The sequence below is a fragment of the Gymnodraco acuticeps genome, unplaced genomic scaffold, assembly GCF_902827175.1.
Source record: "Gymnodraco acuticeps unplaced genomic scaffold, fGymAcu1.1, whole genome shotgun sequence".
In the NCBI taxonomy this organism is placed as follows: domain Eukaryota; kingdom Metazoa; phylum Chordata; class Actinopteri; order Perciformes; family Bathydraconidae; genus Gymnodraco; species Gymnodraco acuticeps.
This window is the reverse complement of record NW_022990512.1, coordinates 465,881-483,706: the sequence shown is the minus strand read 5'-3', so window position 1 is coordinate 483,706 and position 17,826 is coordinate 465,881. Positions and strand designations below refer to the sequence as shown.

At 43.3% G+C, this 17,826-nt stretch overlaps 1 protein-coding gene and 4 gene segments (V, D, J or C); all 5 read left to right on the top strand.

Moving 5' to 3' along the window:
* Window positions 1-7,957: 7,957 nt before the first annotated feature.
* On the top strand, window positions 7,958-8,380 carry LOC117553191. The segment is given in 1 exon segment: window positions 7,958-8,380. A coding segment is annotated over 1 exon segment (423 nt).
* Window positions 8,381-11,661: 3,281 nt separating this feature from the next.
* On the top strand, window positions 11,662-12,354 carry LOC117553190. The segment is given in 2 exon segments: window positions 11,662-11,766; window positions 11,846-12,354. Coding segments are annotated over 2 exon segments (555 nt in total).
* Window positions 12,355-12,362: 8 nt separating this feature from the next.
* On the top strand, window positions 12,363-13,221 carry LOC117553196. The segment is given in 2 exon segments: window positions 12,363-12,508; window positions 12,680-13,221. Coding segments are annotated over 2 exon segments (567 nt in total).
* A 470-nt stretch (window positions 13,222-13,691) lies between these two features.
* LOC117553189 lies at window positions 13,692-14,472 on the top strand. The segment is given in 2 exon segments: window positions 13,692-13,698; window positions 14,132-14,472. Coding segments are annotated over 2 exon segments (348 nt in total).
* A 51-nt stretch (window positions 14,473-14,523) lies between these two features.
* LOC117553188 lies at window positions 14,524-16,788 on the top strand. The gene is made up of 3 exons (XM_034227003.1): window positions 14,524-14,730; window positions 14,848-15,189; window positions 16,475-16,788. The coding sequence occupies exons 1-3, from the start codon at window positions 14,688-14,690 to the stop codon at window positions 16,786-16,788; spliced, it is 699 nt and encodes a 232-aa protein (XP_034082894.1). The 5' UTR covers window positions 14,524-14,687.
* Window positions 16,789-17,826: the final 1,038 nt, after the last annotated feature.

Below are 17,826 nucleotides of genomic sequence, written 5' to 3'. Positions count from 1 at the left end.
GTGGCCCAGGAGGCAGGGGTGGATCTACCGGGGTGGCATGGGGTGGCAACTGCCACCCTAAACAATAGCCTTGCCACCCCAGCTGCCACCCCAGTTGGCATCTTTGTTTTGAAAGAAAAGTTGTTGCTCATCGGACATTTATGAGAGAAAGTCTCTAATGTCCGAGTGCAAGTGAATGCAGCACAAGATGCACGTCATGTAACCCCTCCCCCGGTACTGGCGCGAGAGTGGAAATATGATTGGTGGCGAATTCATTTGAACGGGACGGCGCAAAACGAGAAGCCTTTCGGACCCAAGCACTGAAGGAATGAGGTAGTTGCGGTCTACAATGACAGAGAAGAGAATTTCAAGTTTGGCTGTACTCAGCATTGAATCAAAACGCACTACAGCTGTTGATCTTAATCAGTTTGTGAGGCGTTTTGCTGAACAAAATAGTAATCGCCGCATTCAGCTGTAATAGACATGCCAACTTGATGCTCTGCTCACGGATGACTCGATGAGAATAACAAACTGTTAAGATGATGACCTTGTATGCGTGTATATATTTTTTTCTTTGAGGGGGTCTGCCCCCAAAAAACAATTGTAAGTCCTGAAAAAGTAAAATAAGACGGTGTGTAAAACTACACTGCCCAGCCAACAGAAAGTAACTTTCTTTGCTAAATCGCTTTTGAGAGATTTTAAATCTCAGATCTGCTCAGGCGAAACCTGCTTTACAGCTCTCAGCACTCAAGCCTGCATTATTAACATAGGCAGGGCCAGTCTATTGATTGCGTGAAGTAGAACTGCGTGACTCAGTCATCCTTTAGCTCAAAAAGCATTTAAATACCGCATTTAGAAACTGATGAACTCAGTGTGCATCTGGACCCGGTGACAACATTACCTATTGACGCAGCAACCACTGTAAGTTATATTCTTGTTTAATTAGACTTCTCGGTTTCATTTATTCGACTCTGTATAATTGTTACTGTAGCTAAAACGGCTAAATCGCTTTTGAGAGATTTTAAATCTCAGATCTGCTCAGGCGAAACCTGCTTTACAGCTCTCAGCACTCAAGCCTGCATTATTAACATAGGCAGGGCCAGTCTATTGTCGCCCATCAGCTGTAGATAGTTAACTAATTAACTTCAGCTGTGAGAACTGAGCAATCAGGCGTCCATTTCGGGTAGCTCTTTCCTGGAGCGGCAGCTTCAGCGGCAGACAGGCTAAGACTGACAAAGACATTAGAGTCCTACGGGAGTAAGACTGACAAAGACATTAGAGTCCTACGGGAGTCACGAGGGAGGCAAAGAGGAGGCAAATCCTACTTTGATTGAGCTAAGTATCGTTGGCGTTTTTAATTTTCACTTTTGTTGTTTAGCCCCTCATGCTATAATCATGTGTATTTTCTCCATTCCTGTTCATGTGTCTTCTCGCAATTATCACTGGCCCCGTGTATCTCCTAATCGATATAACCGGCCTGCTCTCGTCTATCCCACATGCTCCACTGAGATCCATCATCTAGTTTCAGGTGGCCTGTGGAACTGCCAGTCAGCTGTTCCTAAGGCTGACTTCATCTCTGGCTACGCCTCCCTGCAGTCTCTGGATTTCCTTGCTCTCACTGAGACCTGGATTACTCCATCCAACACATCCACCCCAGCAGCTCTCTCCACTGCATATTCCTTCTCCCATACACCCAGACCCACTGGCAGAGGAGGTGGCACTGGTCTCCTGCTCTCTCCCAAATGGAGCTTTTCCCTCTTCAAGCTACCTAACTTTACTCCTTCCACCTTTGAGTTCCATGCCGTCACAGTAACCCATCCTATACAGTTAACCATTGTTGTTCTCTACCGTCCACCAGGCGCCTTGGGGGACTTCTTGGAGGAATTAGATCATCTCCTCTCACACATCCCTGAAACTGGCCCTCCCGCTGTACTTCTCGGAGACTTCAACCTCCAGATGGGGAAGATAGACGAACTAACATCTCTGTTAACCGCCTTTGCTTTCTCACTGTCTCCGTCCCCACCGACTCATAAAGCTGGCAATGTCCTTGATCTCATATTCTCAAGGAACTGCGCTACTTCTAACCTCTCTGTAAACCCGCTCCACACATCCGATCACTTCTTCATTTCATTCTCTCTATCCCTTTCCAAACATAACAAACTAATCTCTTCCCATCCTACACTTGTCCGCCGTAACCTTCGCTCCCTCTCTCCCTCTACCTTTGCCTCGTCGGTGCTCTCAGCCCTCCCTTCCTCTGATTCGTTCCAACTCCTGCCTCCAAACTCTGCTGCAGAAACTCTCCTCTCTACTCTCTCATCCACTCTGGACTCGCTCTGTCCTCTGACATCTCGGCAGGCTCGTCAGTCCCCTCCGGCTCCCTGGCTAAATGATGCACTGCGTGCTAATAGAACCGTCCTTAGGGCAGCAGAGCGGAAATGGTGGAAATCCAAACACCGTGACGACCTCCTAACCTATCAAGCTCTCCTCTCCTCTTTCTCTGCTTCGATCTCTCAGGCAAAAAGCACTTTCTTTCAAGATAAGATCCAATCTTCCTATTCCAATCCTAAAAAACTATTTTCCATCTTCTCCACCCTCTTGGACCCTCCAAAAGCTCCTCCCCCCTCCTCACTTCTGTCAAGCGACTTTGTTACCCACTTTGAAAAAAAGGTTAATGATATTCGCTCTTCTTTTTCTGACTCACCTTTACTCACCGCTGGGTCACCAGACCTTCCTTCCACCAACACACTAACCTCCTTTTCCCCTCTCTCTCCAAGTGAGGTTCTTACCCTCATTACCTCTGCCCGCCCTACCACCTGTCCTCTGGACCCTATCCCTTCAAACCTCCTTCAGACTATCGCTCCTGATATTCTACCGTTTCTCACCCATTTCATCAACACTTCTCTAACTTCTGGTCACTTTCCAAACAGTCTCAAGGAGGCAAGAGTAAACTCTCTCCTAAAGAAACCCACTCTCAACCCGTCTGATGTTATAAACTACAGGCCTGTCTCTCTCCTCCCGTTCCTGTCTAAATCACTTGAACGCGCTGTCTTTATACAACTCTCCTGTTATCTCAATCAGAACAACCTTCTGGATCCGCACCAGTCTGGTTTCAAGGCAGGTCACTCCACAGAAACTGCTCTCATTGCTGTCACGGAGGAACTGCACACTGCCAAAACTGCATCCCTCTCCTCTGTCATCATCCTGTTGGACCTGTCTGCTGCATTCGACACGGTGAATCATCAGATCCTCCTTCGCACTCTCCAAGCACTTGGAGTTTCTGGCTCTGCACTTTCCCTCCTCACCTCATACCTGAAAGACCGTACCTACAGGGTGACTTGGAGAGGGTCTGAGTCCGACCCTTGTCAATTAACTACGGGGGTCCCTCAGGGCTCTGTTCTTGGTCCCCTCCTCTTCTCCTTGTACACAAACTCGCTCGGATCAGTCATTAGCCCGCATGGTTTTTCTTACCACTGCTACGCTGACGACACCCAATTAATTCTGTCCTTTCCCCGCTCAGAGACCCAGGTCGTCGCACGCATCTCTGCTTGTCTAGCTGACATCTCTCAGTGGATGTCTGCTCACCATCTCAAACTCAACCTTAACAAGACTGAGCTGCTCTTCCTCCCGGGAAAAGATTGTCCCACTCTTGACCTAACAATCAACATCGGCACCTCAGTTGTTTCCCCGACTCAGACTGCAAGGAATCTGGGTGTGACCCTAGATAACAACCTGTCCTTCACTGCAAACATCGCTGCTACAACCCGCTGCTGCAGATACACGCTTTACAACATCAGGAAGATACATCCCCAGCTGACTCAGAAAGCGACTCAGGTTCTGGTCCAGGCTCTCGTCATCTCACGCCTAGACTACTGCAACTCCCTCCTGGCTGGTCTACCTGCATGTGCCATCCGACCTCTGCAGCTCATCCAGAATGCAGCGGCTCGTCTGGTTTTCAACCTTCCTAAATTCTCCCACACCACTCCGCTCCTCCGCTCCCTTCACTGGCTTCCGGTAACTGCTAGAATCCACTTCAAGACACTGGTACTTGCTTACCGTGCTGCGAATGGATCTGGCCCTTCCTACATCCAGGACATGGTTAAACCGTACACCCCAGCGCGTGCACTACGCTCTGCATCAGCCAAACGACTCCTTGCGCCCTCGCTGCGAGGGGGACCCAAGTTCCCATCGGCGAAAACACGTGGGTTTGCTATCCTGGCTCCAAGATGGTGGAATGAGCTCCCCATTGACATCAGGACGGCAGATAGCTTGCACATCTTCCGGCGCAAACTGAAAACTCATCTCTTTCGACTCCACTTCGAGCGATAGAACGATTAACGAAGCACTTATATACTAATAAAGGACTGGCTTACCTAAAGCCAGTTGAGTAGCACTTGAAATGTTTGGCTCTATGAAACCTGATATACTTATATGATTCTGTTTTCTTCAAGGTTGTGTCTTCCTGGTCGAATGTACTTATTGTAAGTCGCTTTGGACAAAAGCGTCAGCTAAATGCAATGTAATGTAATGTAATGTAATGTAAAAAACCACTTTGATTTAACTAGGCCAGTAGGTAAGGACCTTCCACTGGATAATAACTGCAGCGATGTTTTAGCTGAATACACGTTTTTTAACCCTAACTGAGGCAGTTAGTCACTTCTTTAATGTTTGTTCTTTCTGATGTAAAGTCAAGGTTGTAACTGTATATCAATAATGATATAATTACTTGTTTTTCAAATTTGAAGGAGGGTGAGCAAGCATCTTGATGAACATTCATCATTAACTCCTCCAAAAAATAAATATAGTTTATTCAATAATAAATGAATATGTGAATCATAACAGTTCTTCACTATATCTGTCTAAGCGTCTTTGAGCACCTGTAAAAACACTAACAAATTAAATCTATTATTATTATTATTTATTAACAGTGATTGACAGCTGATAGGAATAATATGATTGTTAATAGTATCATATTCATTCAGACAAACATAGATGAGACAGTTAATTAATGTACTTATTGCAGCAGTCTGCATAGATTTGGTTCCCCTGCTGGTCTAAGTGTGAGACAAACTCATTCAGTTATTGTTCAGTTAAAATTCATTAAATTACGTCTGCCACCTTATATGTAAGGCTTTACTGATGTGCCACAATAATATCACCTATGTGATTGAGTTAAAATATTAATATTGTGGCTTTCCAAGTTAACATTGATTGTAGGGGTGTAACGGTTCACAAACATTTCGGTTCGGTACGTAACTCGTTTTTAGGTCACGGTTCGGTTCGGTACGTTTTCGGTACAGCAGAAAACATTATCACAAAACATTAAAAACATTTTTTAAATTATTATTAAACTGTGACTAATGTATTCAAATAAATACAAAATATAGTCAAATAAACATTAAGGTGCAGCATTTCGATGAACTGAAATAATCTGTATTTGAACTGTACTAGTACCTAAGCAGCCAGCTTGACATTAGGACTTGCTTGTCATTGTATTTTCATGTTGTTTAAAGAAAGATGAACGTGTCCACATTGCTTGCTGAAATGGCAGATCTGCTGGCACTAACAATGTCTCCTGCTGTGGAGAACACCCTCTCTAGGGACAGAGGTAGCACAGCCAGGTAGCGCTTTGCTAACATGGCAACATAAGGATACTTGGCGTTTGTAATAGCTTTGGCTCGGTCTGAACTTTCTGCGAGTGGTGGAGGCTTAAATGCTAGAGGGAGTTGGGTTTGCACTTCAGTCTTTTTTCTTTTGGTACCGGCGATATTCACATTCGGGTGATGCCTTTTCAAATGAGTGTGATGTATTGCCAGCCGCGTAACCAATGTTAGTTGAACAATACCGACAAACAGCTTTGGTTCGGTCCACCTGTCTTTGTCCGTCATCCTTGTACGTAACTACGAAACCAAAATGTTCCCAAACCGGAGACTTCAATGATGCTGGAGGATTTTCAGCTCAACTTTATCTGCGTTCGCCATTTCGACAGTTCCTCAAATTACTGACTACATTTGAACGCATCCCTGTAACCAGCTCTCATAGTATGCCTCTCGTCCAATGAAATTACTTGGTCGCTCTATGATATATACCTGAGATTACTTCCAGAAAGTTGTTCATGTTCTCAATTTGTTTACGTTTAACGCTATATTCGTTCGGTACACACGTGTACCGAACCGAAGGGCCCGTACTGAATAATTTCAGTACGGGTACGTGTACCGTTACACCCCTAATTGATTGATATGATTGCGATTTAAATCAGCATATACTTCTGTCAGGGGATGCCACCCCTCAAAATCTCCTGCCACCCTCTTGCCACCCCATGAATATTTGTCTAGATCCGCCCCTGCCAGGAGGTGAACTGGCTCCTCTCCAGTACCAGTCCACAATCCGTATTTTTTGGTGCGATCGGGACTTCAACCGGCGACCCTTTGGTCCAAAGTCCAATCCCCTACAGACAGAACCGGCATGGAGAAGTGGGTCAAGCCTAATTACAAAAGAATCATCCATGCCAAAAAACATCAAGCAACCGTCCAATCACAACCCTTACAGACAGCCTTTCAAAATAAAACAGTTTCCTGAGACACAAAGGTCCACTGAACATTTAGTTTCCTCTCCTAAGGCGTGTCTCCAGCTCAGTTACGGAAACAATGCTGCCTGGATTATTATTAAACTCAGTGGAAAGGTTCAGCATGGGTCAAATGTAGAACTCGTAATGTAGAGGTGTAAGGGAGTCAAACATGTGTATACATAATTATACATTTGTGAATGTTTAATTTGTAATAAATTGTGAATTGTATTTCTATGAGATTGTTTCATTTAATATTGTTGGTTATTTTTCCCGTGGGAACACTTTCCCGTTGTCTTTGCTTACTTCCTGTATGGTGTGGATGTGACGTGTAACGTGGACGTTTAAAGGACATTGTGTGTTTGTTGTCCTCAGAATAAATGCCAAAGAACATCTGAGAGGCTTCGCTGTCCCTTCTTCCACACCCTCTATTTATAACGAGTCATCGACAGTTGTGTCTCGTTACAGAGGCGCCAGAATCATCGGAAAATTCGCTTTAATGGCGCCTGAAGTTGGAAGAAACACGGTAGCTCTGAGCCTGATGACACAATCTAACGAAACCACAAAAGCTCTCTGAGATGGGAAACACGCTTATGTTGTAACATGTCTGCAGCCCAGTGACAGGAACCTCTGGAGCAAAGACAACACAATACTGATCAACATGAAACACAAGAGACCAAACAAACGGATGGATTCATGTTGTATTTAACTGAAGACATTTCAAGAATCTCTGGTTTACTTCACAGACTTGGGTTTGTTAGTGCTTTTGTTCTTATATATCTTTAATATGTTTCTCTGTTGTTCTCTCTTGATGACTGATAATTAACTGATGGTGACCACAGGGTTCAATCCTACACAAGTAGCCTATCATGCTAAATTAAGCTCTGTTGCTTGGATATCACTAGATCCTGTTACAGCGTAATATAAAAGTACATAACGATTGATGTGTAAATTAGCATAATTACTAGCTAGCCGCTAGCTGCTAACTGCCGCGGCCGCCTCGTTTATATCAACCAATGAGATGATCTGTGAGATGTTTGAGGAACTAAAAGCACAATCATCTGATGTTGAGGAGAAGGGCTGAGCAGCAGAGAGGCTGTTTCCTGCTTCACTTCTGAAGGAGAAGAACTCATCTGCTGACTGTTTGACTTCAACATCTCCAAAGACATGTTGCTTTACCTCTGTTTACTCTTCTCTCTCTTCATAGGTGAGTGTTGGAACAGAGATAAAGTCTCATTCAACCCGCTGTATTAGCCAGAGATTTCATACCTGGAGGTTTGATTGTGTAAGGCAGCAACCGTTGTGATCTATGAAGACATTTGGTCATGTTTTATCTCAAACTGATCAAAGATGACAGGAAATTGAAGACCCTCCGTTGAGTCTCTTAATGTTAAATTCTCCTGCAGACTAACTGACATGAGTAATTCTCATTTTGCAGCCCTGGGCTCCATGAACAGCATACAGCCAGAAAGAAGTGAAGAACATGTTGCAGAGGGCAGAAACATCAGCCTGACATGTAAATATGAGGGGGCTATCTACAATATCCAGTGGTACCGACAATACCAGAGATCCAGACCAGAGTTCCTGCTCCACATCACAGAGGCAGGAGGGATCCATCCCACTGAATCTGATTTCTCTGCTCACATTGACAAAACAGAGAAACGAGTTGATCTGGAGATCATCTCAGCTAAAGAGACAGACTCTGCTGTGTACTACTGTGCTGTGACGCCCACAGTGACAGGAAACACCAACACTCTGTACACAAACCTCAGGAGCACAGACAACACAATACTGCCCAACATCCACCAGAGGGAGCCTCTCTCTGACAAACATCAATAGTTTGTGATCATACAGTAATGTCATTTACCTGCTTGATCATTTCAATGATACTGTATGTACATTTCACTATTATGCAAAAACATGTACTGCCTTTGATTCACATCCACAGGTTCAAATGTTTAACTCAACCATTGAATCTGTCCTTTTATCACACGTTGAAATAAAAGTAAGTAGTCTCCATGAACTTAAAATAAGTTTTTCTGTGAGTCTGTGATTGCACATGGTGTACCACAGGGTTCAATCCTAGGTCCTCTCACTTTCTCATTGGTTTCAGTTCATCTCTGAGCACAATGTGATCATAGGTTCTATTGGAACAGCAGCTTGTGTTGTGGTGTTCAAGACCTTTTAAATATTGAGTGATGAAGCAACATTCATATTAGATTAAGATCCTTTTAAACAGATTTCTCTCTAGATGAAACACTTCTCACTAATCTGTCTTCACGTTAATGCAAGTCATTGTTACGTTTTGATTTACTAACTGATCAAACGCTTTAAATCACCTTTCTCAATAAACTGGTACACATCAAGGACTTAAGTTTTGATTACTTTTTTTCTTGTCTTTATAAAATACAATTCTCTGTTGGTCTGTGATTAATCGTGGTGTACCACAGGGTTCAATCCTAGGTCCTCTGACTTTTTATTTAAAGACTGCCTTTGGATCTGTTACCCAGGAGGAAGTGTAACTGAGAAATGAAATACAGATCTAAGAGGAGACAGAGAGATTCAGGGAGGAGCTAAGATGTTCCTGAACTATAGAAGAGAGAGGAACTTCCATATTCACCAGAGTTCAACACAGACCATCATCACCTTCATTCAACATGCTGTCATTACATCATTGTTTCATTTTTAGTGTCCGTTCTAAGAGGTATGTAACATTCTGAGCGAAATTTTTTAATTAAAGATTAATTTAATGCAATTTATTAAATGATTACTTTGAATTAATCCTCTCTCCAGTCAGCTGTGAAGATCTCACTCCATCAAAGCAAGAAGAGTCCAGTCCAGAAGGCAGCCCTGTTACTCTGTCCTACAGATACTCCAAAACTATAGCAGCTAATGATTATTTCTACTGGTATCGACAATATCCAGGAAAACCACCAGAGTTCCTCATCCTTCACTGGGGAACACAACCTGCATCAAACTCTCGACTGTCCGTTAAATCAGATGAGGATAAAACCCAGATCTATTTGAGCATCTCCTCTGCTGCAGTGACAGACTCTGCTGTGTACTACTGTGCTGTGGAGCCCACTGTGACAGGAAACACCAACACTCTTGTTACGTGCCGTAGTGTTTGTGTGGTCGTGTGTGTGTTTTTCTCTCTCTCCCTCTGACTCCCCAGGTGCAGCCTGATTGTGCCCAGGTGCAGCCTCTCCCCAGGTGCTCCTAATTCCAAATCAGGGCCTCCATATAGGACCGGAGGAAGACTGCAGTGGGGTCTCCTTTTTTCCTCCTCTGGCTGCATGTGTGCAGACCTCTGTCTTGCCGATTGATAGGAGGGGAGCTCCGTGATACATTGATGCTGTATTATTCTGTGCAAGTTGGCTGGTGAGCCCGTGTTCCTGTCTTGTTCATTAAACGACTTGTTCGTTACTCAGAGATCGGTTTTCTCTCCTTTTTTGTCGTGCTTGGTCATCCTTGTGTGTTGTTACTTCCCTTTGTACCCCCTAGATTTAGAAGGGAACGTAACACTCTGTACAAAAACCTTTGGAGCAAAGACAACACAACACTGCACAGCATCCACCAGAGGGAGTCTCTCTCTGACAGACTTTAGGGAAACAACACAACTAATGTTCAAACAACTCAACCCCCAGCAGAGAAGCCTCCTTTATTTGATGCTTCAACACCACGTTACTTTAACTTATCTCTCACATGTATCCTAATAATGTTCAATGAGAGCATTCAACCAGGTGCCAGACTCCTGATGGACCTTCACCAACACTTCCTGTTTTTCATATTTATTCCCACAGGCCCTGAAAACTGCAGTCATCAAACCACTCTGAAAGACAAACCTGAGCGCTTCACTGATGAACATTTATAGGCCGGTTAAAATAATAAAAAAGTTCAACAACTGAAAGACTGTATTGGAACTAAATAACTGTTTTGATGTGTTCCAGTCACACAGCACTGAGACTGCTCTAATTAACGTTTTAATGACATCCACTTAAACACAGACAGTGGCAGAATCTCACTGTCAGTATTATTAGATCTCAGTGCTGCATTTGAAACTGTTGACCACAACATATTACTAGACCGACTGGAAAACTGGGTGGGACTCTGGCACTGTTTTTATTGGTCTGCATCCTACTGAAAGGACAGGAAACACTTTGTTTCTATAGGTAACTCAACATCTGAGTGGACGAATATGAGCTGTGGGGTTCCTCAAGGCTCCATCATGGGGACTCTTCTCTTTAACATCTACATGCTTCCACTAGCTTAGTTAATGGATAACAATGAAATAAGTTGCCATAGCTATGCAGACGACACACACGTGATAACATGATATCCAGGAGGAAGTGTAACTGAGAAGTGAAATACAGATCTAAGAGGAGACAGAGAGATTCAGGGAGGAGCTAAGATGTTCCTGAACTATAGAAGAGAGAGGAACTTCCATATTCACCAGAGTTCAACACAGACCATCATCATCACCTTCATTCAACATGCTGTCATTACACTATTATTTACATTCCCTACTGTTAGTTTCCATTCTAAGAGGTACGTAACATTCTGCAACACGTTAATCTAATTGCTGCTCTCTCCTTTGGTAAGATAGAAACTACAACATGTTTCTAGGTAACTGTTTAAAGCTACTGATTGTTCTCCTTTAATCCTTCATCTGTATTGATTCATCTCTTCCTCTGCATGGTCTCTTCTTCCCCAGAGTGTAAAGGACAAGACACAGTGACCCAGACAACAGGAGAAGTCAGCGCTACTGAAGGAGACACAGTTACACTTGGCTGCACATTTAAGACAACTGACAAATATCCCTCTCTGTTCTGGTACCAACAAGAAGTCAATGGTTACCCAAAGTACATGTTGATGCGTTACTCAGCAACTGGAGTTAATGCTGCAGAGTTCCAGAAAGACAGATTTGATGCTAAAATCAACGAGACATCAGTTCCTCTGCAGATCTCCTCTTCTGCAGTGACAGACTCTGCTGTGTACTTCTGTGCTCTGCAGCCCACAGTGACAGGAAACACCAACACTCTGTACAAAAACCTCTGGAGCAAAGACAACACAATACTGCACAACATCCACCAGAGGGAGTCTCTCTCTGTTAAACTTCAGCAGAGTTTATCAGTCCTCTTTATACTCTCTGTAGCTCAGAGTTTCTCAACCTGCAGATATGATGCATCTGGTTATCTCAGTGTTGCTGGCTGCTATGAGTCTTGGTATGAACTCTTTGAAATCAGTCCAACGTTGAGATGATTCTCTAACAAGTCCCTGATACTGTTTGTTGCTGTTTTACAGAATGCAGAGCCCAAAGAGACAACGTGCTGCAACCTGAAGCAGAAAAGACTGCTACTAAAGGAGAGGCAGTAACACTTGGCTGTCACTATAACACCACTTCATCAAATTACTATCTCTTCTGGTACAAACAGCACGGAGACAACAGCCCCACATTCATCCTGAGCCGCTTTAAGATCGGCACGGGGAAAACAGAGGACGAGGACAGATTCTCATCCACACTGGATTCAAGCTTAAGATCTGTTCCTCTGAAGATCCAGAAGCTTCAGCTGTCTGACTCTGCTGTGTACTACTGTGCTCTGCAGCCCACAGTGACAGGAAACACCAACACTCTGTACAAAAACCTTTGGAGCAAAGAAATCACAATACTGATCAACATCCACCAGAGGGAGCCTCTCTCTGTTCACCTTCAGCAGGATGTGATGATACAGTCTAGATTAGATTCTCTAAGACTCACAGCTGTGATGAAGAGCTCCAGAAACTCATTGGACATCCGAGTCTCCTCCTGCTGACTGCAGAGCTTCATGACTGACACCTCTCTGATTCCAGCTGTGAACATCAGACCAAACACAACTCACTAAACGTTTCCATACTGAACAACCACAGCTTTCCCCTCTGTGAACATGGAGAAACTGGCTGCAATTCTGCTCTGTTCAGCTCTCATAGGTACGTATGTTTCTGACAGGAGGAGGGGAACTATGAAGACTTTTTTCAAAGCATTACACATCCAGTTTGGATTTTGGATTAACGCTTTACAGCAAAGTTGTTTTTTCACTAAGGGATTGATGGGTTTGTGACTTTGGAGCTGTAATGATAGCATGATGTTTTCCTCTCCAGGTAACAGCTTGGAAGATGCTATTACTGCCATCAGTGCTGAAGTGTGTTCCTCAGAGGGCCGTAGTGTTACTCTGTCCTGTACATATTCAGTTCAAGCTGATAATCTCCAGTGGTACAGACAGGATCCTGGATCAGCTCCTCAGTTCCTCCTCCTGATCACTGACACAACACAGCCTTACGTGGTGGAAGCAGAACCTCCAATCCCTGGACTGAAAGCCACACTGAACAAGGAGAAAAAACAAGTGGATCTGCAGATCTCCTCTGCTGCAGTGACAGACTCTGCTGTGTTCTACTGTGCTCTGCAGCCCACAGTGACAGGAAACACCAACACTCTGTACAAAAACCTCTGGAGCAAAGACAACACAATACTGCACAGCATCCACCAGAGGGAGTCTCTCTCTCTGACAGACTTTAGGGAAACAACACAACTAATGTTCAAACAACTCAACCCCCAGCAGAGAGGCCTCCTTTATTTGATGCTTCAACACCACGTTACTTTAACTTATCTCTCACATGTATCCTAATAATGTTCAATGAGAGCATTCCACCAGGTGCCAGACTCCTGATGGACCTTCACCAACACTTCCTGTTTTTCATATTTATTCCCACAGGCCCTGAAAACTGCAGTCATCAAACCACTCTTAAAGAACAACCTAGGCGCTTCACTGATGAACATTTATAGGCCGGGTAAAATAATTGGAAAAATGTTTTTTAACAATTAAAAAGCTGTTTTGGCACTTGATAACTGTTTTGATGTGTTCCAGTCACACAGCACTGAGACTGCTCTAATTAACGTCTTAATGACATCCACTTAAACACAGACAGTGGCAGAATCTCACTGTCAGTATTATTAGATCTCAGCGCTGCATTTGAAACTGTTGACCACAACATATTACTAGACCGACTGGAAAACTGGGTGGGACTCTGGCATTGTTTTTATTGGTCTGAATCCTACTGAAAGGACAGGAAACACTTTGTTTCTATCGGTAACTAAAAATCTGAGTGGACGAATATGACCTGTGGGGTTCCTCAAGGCTCCATCCTGGGGACTCTTCTCTTTAACATCTACATGCTTCCACTAGCTTAGTTAATGGATAACAATGAAATAAGTTGCCATAGCTATGCAGACGACACACACGTGATGACATGAAAACCAGGAGGAAGTGTAACTGAGAAGTGAAATACAGATCTAAGAGGAGACAGAGAGATTCAGGGAGGAGCTAAGATGTTCCTGAACTATAGAAGAGAGAGGAACTTCCATATTCACCAGAGTTCAACACAGACCATCATCATCACCTTCATTCAACATGCTGTCATTACACTATTATTTACATTCCCTACTGTTAGTTTCCATTCTAAGAGGTACGTAACATTCTGCATGAAAACGTTAACTTCTAATGCTGATCAAATGTGATCTATTAACTGAGTCTTTTGAATGACTCCTCTCTTCAGGGGTCAGCTGTGAAGATCTCACTGCATTACAGAGAGAAGAGTTCAGTCCAGAAGGCAGCTCTGTTACTCTGTCCTACAGATACTCCAAACAAGCAGCTGGTGGTGATCAGTTTTACTGGTATCGACAATATCCAGGAAAACCACCAGAGTTCATCATCTCTCATTTAGGAACTGGAAACATTATGAATAATCTGATCCCTGGACTGAAGATTAAAGTGCAGTCAAACCAAATCAATCTGAGCCTCTCCTCTGCTGCAGTGACAGACTCTGCTGTGTTCTACTGTGCTGTGAGGCCCACAGTGACAGGAAACACCAACACTCTGTACAAAAACACCAGCTGACACACTGACAAGCTGCTGGAAGCCTTTTCTCCACACTGTTGTACCGAGCTGTTCACCTCCACTAGAGGGCCACATGATCAAGTAGGCGGTGCACGTCTTCTGCACTGTGTTCAACCATCCAGTCAATAATAAGTGCTGCTGTGAAGAGAACCATCCTCACACTGAATGCTGAACATCAGCTACTTCCTGCTGCTGATTTAAACCTTGTTGTAGAGATGGAACATTGGCTGTGGATTATTCTTGCTGCTCTCTCCTTTGGTAAGATAGAAACTACAACATGTTTCTAGGTAACTGTTTAAAGCTACTGATTGTTCTCCTTTAATCCTTCATCTGTATTGATTCATCTCTTCCTCTGCATGGTCTCTTCTTCCCCAGAGTGTAAAGGACAAGACACAGTGACCCAGACAACAGGAGAAGTCAGCGCTACTGAAGGAGACACAGTTACAATTGGCTGCACATTTAAGACATCTAATACAGCCTATCTGTTCTGGTACAAACAAGAAGTCAATGGTTACCCAAAGTACATGTTGATGCGTTACTCAGCTTTTGGAGAGAATGCTGCAGAGTTCCAGAAAGACAGATTTGATGCTACACTCAACAAGACATCAGTTGCTCTGCAGATCTCCTCTGCTGCAGTGACAGACTCTGCTGTGTACTACTGTGCTCTGAGGCCCACAGTGACAGGAAACACCAACGCTCTGTACAAAAACCTCTGGAGCAAAGACAACACAATACTGCTCAACATCCACCAGAGGGAGTCTCTCTCTGTCAAACATCAATAGTTTTTGATTAATAAGTAATGTAGTTTACTTGCTTGATAGTTTGAGCTATATGTACAATTGTTCACTACCATACAAACACATGCACTGCCTTTGATTAACATCTGCAAGTTAAAATGTTTAACTCAATCAGTGAATCTGGCCTTTTTTCGCAGCTTGAAATACAAGTACTGTCTCCATAAACTTAAAATAAGTCTTTATGTTTTTATGTCAGTCTGTGACTTAATGTGATGTACCACAGGGTTCAATCCTAGGTCCTCTCACTTTCTCATTGGTTTCAGTTCTTCTCCAAGCACAATGTGATTGAAGGTTCTATTGGAACAACAGCTTGTGTTGTGGTGTTCAAGACCTTTTAAATGTTGGGTATGAAGTACAATTCTTCTTATATTAAGATCATTTTAAACAGATTTCTCTCTCGATGAAACACCTCTCACTAATCTGACTTCACGTTAACGCCTGTCATTGTTACGTTTTTATTTACTGACTGATCAAACACTTTAAATCACCTCTCTCAATAAACTGGTACACATCACACACTCAAGTTTTGATTACTTTTGTTCTTACCTTTATAAAACAAGTTACTCTGGTGGTCTGTGATTAATCGTGGTGTACCACAGGGATAAATCATAGGTCCTCTCATGTTCTATTTACAGACTGCCTTTGGATCTGTCACCCAGGAGGAAGCGTAACTGAGAGAAGTGAAACAGATCTAAGAGGAGACAGAGAGATTCAGGGAGGAGCTAAGATGTTCCTGAACTATAGAAGAGAGAGGAACTTCCATATTCACCAGAGTTCAACACAGACCATCATCATCACCTTCGTTCAACATGCTGTCATTACACTATTATTTACATTCCCTACTGTTAGTTTCCATTCTAAGAGGTACGTAACTTTCTGCATAAACACGTTAACTTCTAATGTTGATCAAATGTGATCTATTAACTGAGTCTTTTGAATGACTCCTCTCTTCAGGGGTCAGCTGTGAAGATCTCACTGCATTACAGAGAGAAGAGTTCAGTCCAGAAGGCAGCTCTGTTACTCTGTCCTACAGATACTCCAAGGTTGCTGAATTGGATGATTATTTCTTCTGGTATCGACAATATCCAGGAAATCCACCAGAGTTCCTCATCTTTCACTTGGGAACACAAAATGCAACCAACTCTCGACTGTCCGTTAAACCGAATGAGGATAAAACCCAGATCTGAGCATCTCCTCTGCTGCAGTGACAGACTCGGCTGTGTACTACTGTGCTGTGAGGCCCACAGTGACAGGAAACACCAACACTCTGTACAAACACCTCTGCAGCTTCTCCCTGAACATCCACACACTTCAGATCCCGCCTTTTTCTGAACAACATCGCCATCAAGTGGACACCTCGAAGAGTACATCTTCTCCTCTCAAAGTGACACACATCCAACCTCTGAGGGAGACTCCAAAGATGAAGAGCAGTCGGTCCGGCCTGTGCGTCCACCGGCTCCTGAATGTGGATGAACTGGTTAAACTGGTCCTGACTAACATACGATTCACTGCAGTGTGAGGTGGAACAGTTCATGGTGAAGAACTAGCGTTAGATTGTTGCAATGGTGTAATGTAACTAAGTACATTTACTCATACTGTACGGAAGTGTGATGCCCCTGTGGGTCCATCAGTAGAGAGGGTGTGGCTGTTCTGTCTGTGCTGCGTTGGCTCCAGTGATTGCATCGATTGCAGTAACTCAGGGCACCTGGGTCTGGTGTCCTGCAGCTATTGAAAGCCTCTCTGCTCCTCTCTGTGCTCTCTCTGCTTTCTCCTGCAGGCACCCGGCTCTGATGAGTATACACCGTACTTGATTTGAACTGTTTGTGCAAATAAACACCTTTTTCTACCCGTTGACATGTTGTGTCTCCTTTTTGTTGTGGCCTTTTGAGCCAGGTGGTAACAGGAAGTAAAACATTGAGGTAATTCTACTTTTTTACTAATTCATACTTTGACTTCATTACATTGTGTAGGCAAGTGTTGTAGTTTTTACTTCACTACGTGTATTTTACAGATTGACTGACAGCAGATTTAGGATATTAATACACAATATAAATCGACACACATTATATTATAGATGAAGCTACCCAGTACTCTATAAAGTCATTCAAATAAACCCCACCTTTACCCCCATCAATCATTTTAACAACTGAAAATACCTGGTGCTTAAAATGGCCACTTTGCATAACGCATACTTTTTCCGTAAAGTATTTTTTTTATGCTAATACTGTTTGACTCTTATTGAGGTTACATTTGAATGCAGGAATTTGACTTTGTTTACACTGCAGTATTACTACTTTTACTGAAGTAAATGATGAGAGTACTTCTTCCCCCTCTGGATTGCTGACTCATTATATGCTTTGCTCCACAGCTTCTTCCTGACGGACACCAGCTCCTCCTCTTCAAAGTTTCCAGTCCGTTAGACAGACTCTTATTATCTTGCAGATATCATGTATCATGTATATCCATACAGATTGAGGTATAATCAATACTATTTCTGAAAAATCAATGGAGAATTGTGAAAGGATAGAGCAACCTGACAAATCCAAACACCTCACCA

Coding starts and splice junctions, on each gene's coding strand:
- LOC117553188 (XM_034227003.1), top strand. CDS start 14,688: ATGGAACATTGGCTGTGGATTATTCTTGCTGCTCTCTCCTTTG. Junction 14,731..14,847: donor TCTTGCTGCTCTCTCCTTTG/GTAAGATAGAAA, acceptor CTTCTTCCCCAG/AGTGTAAAGGACAAGACACA. Junction 15,190..16,474: donor TCTGTACAAAAACCTCTGGA/GCAAAGACAACA, acceptor CCTCTGCTGCAG/TGACAGACTCGGCTGTGTAC.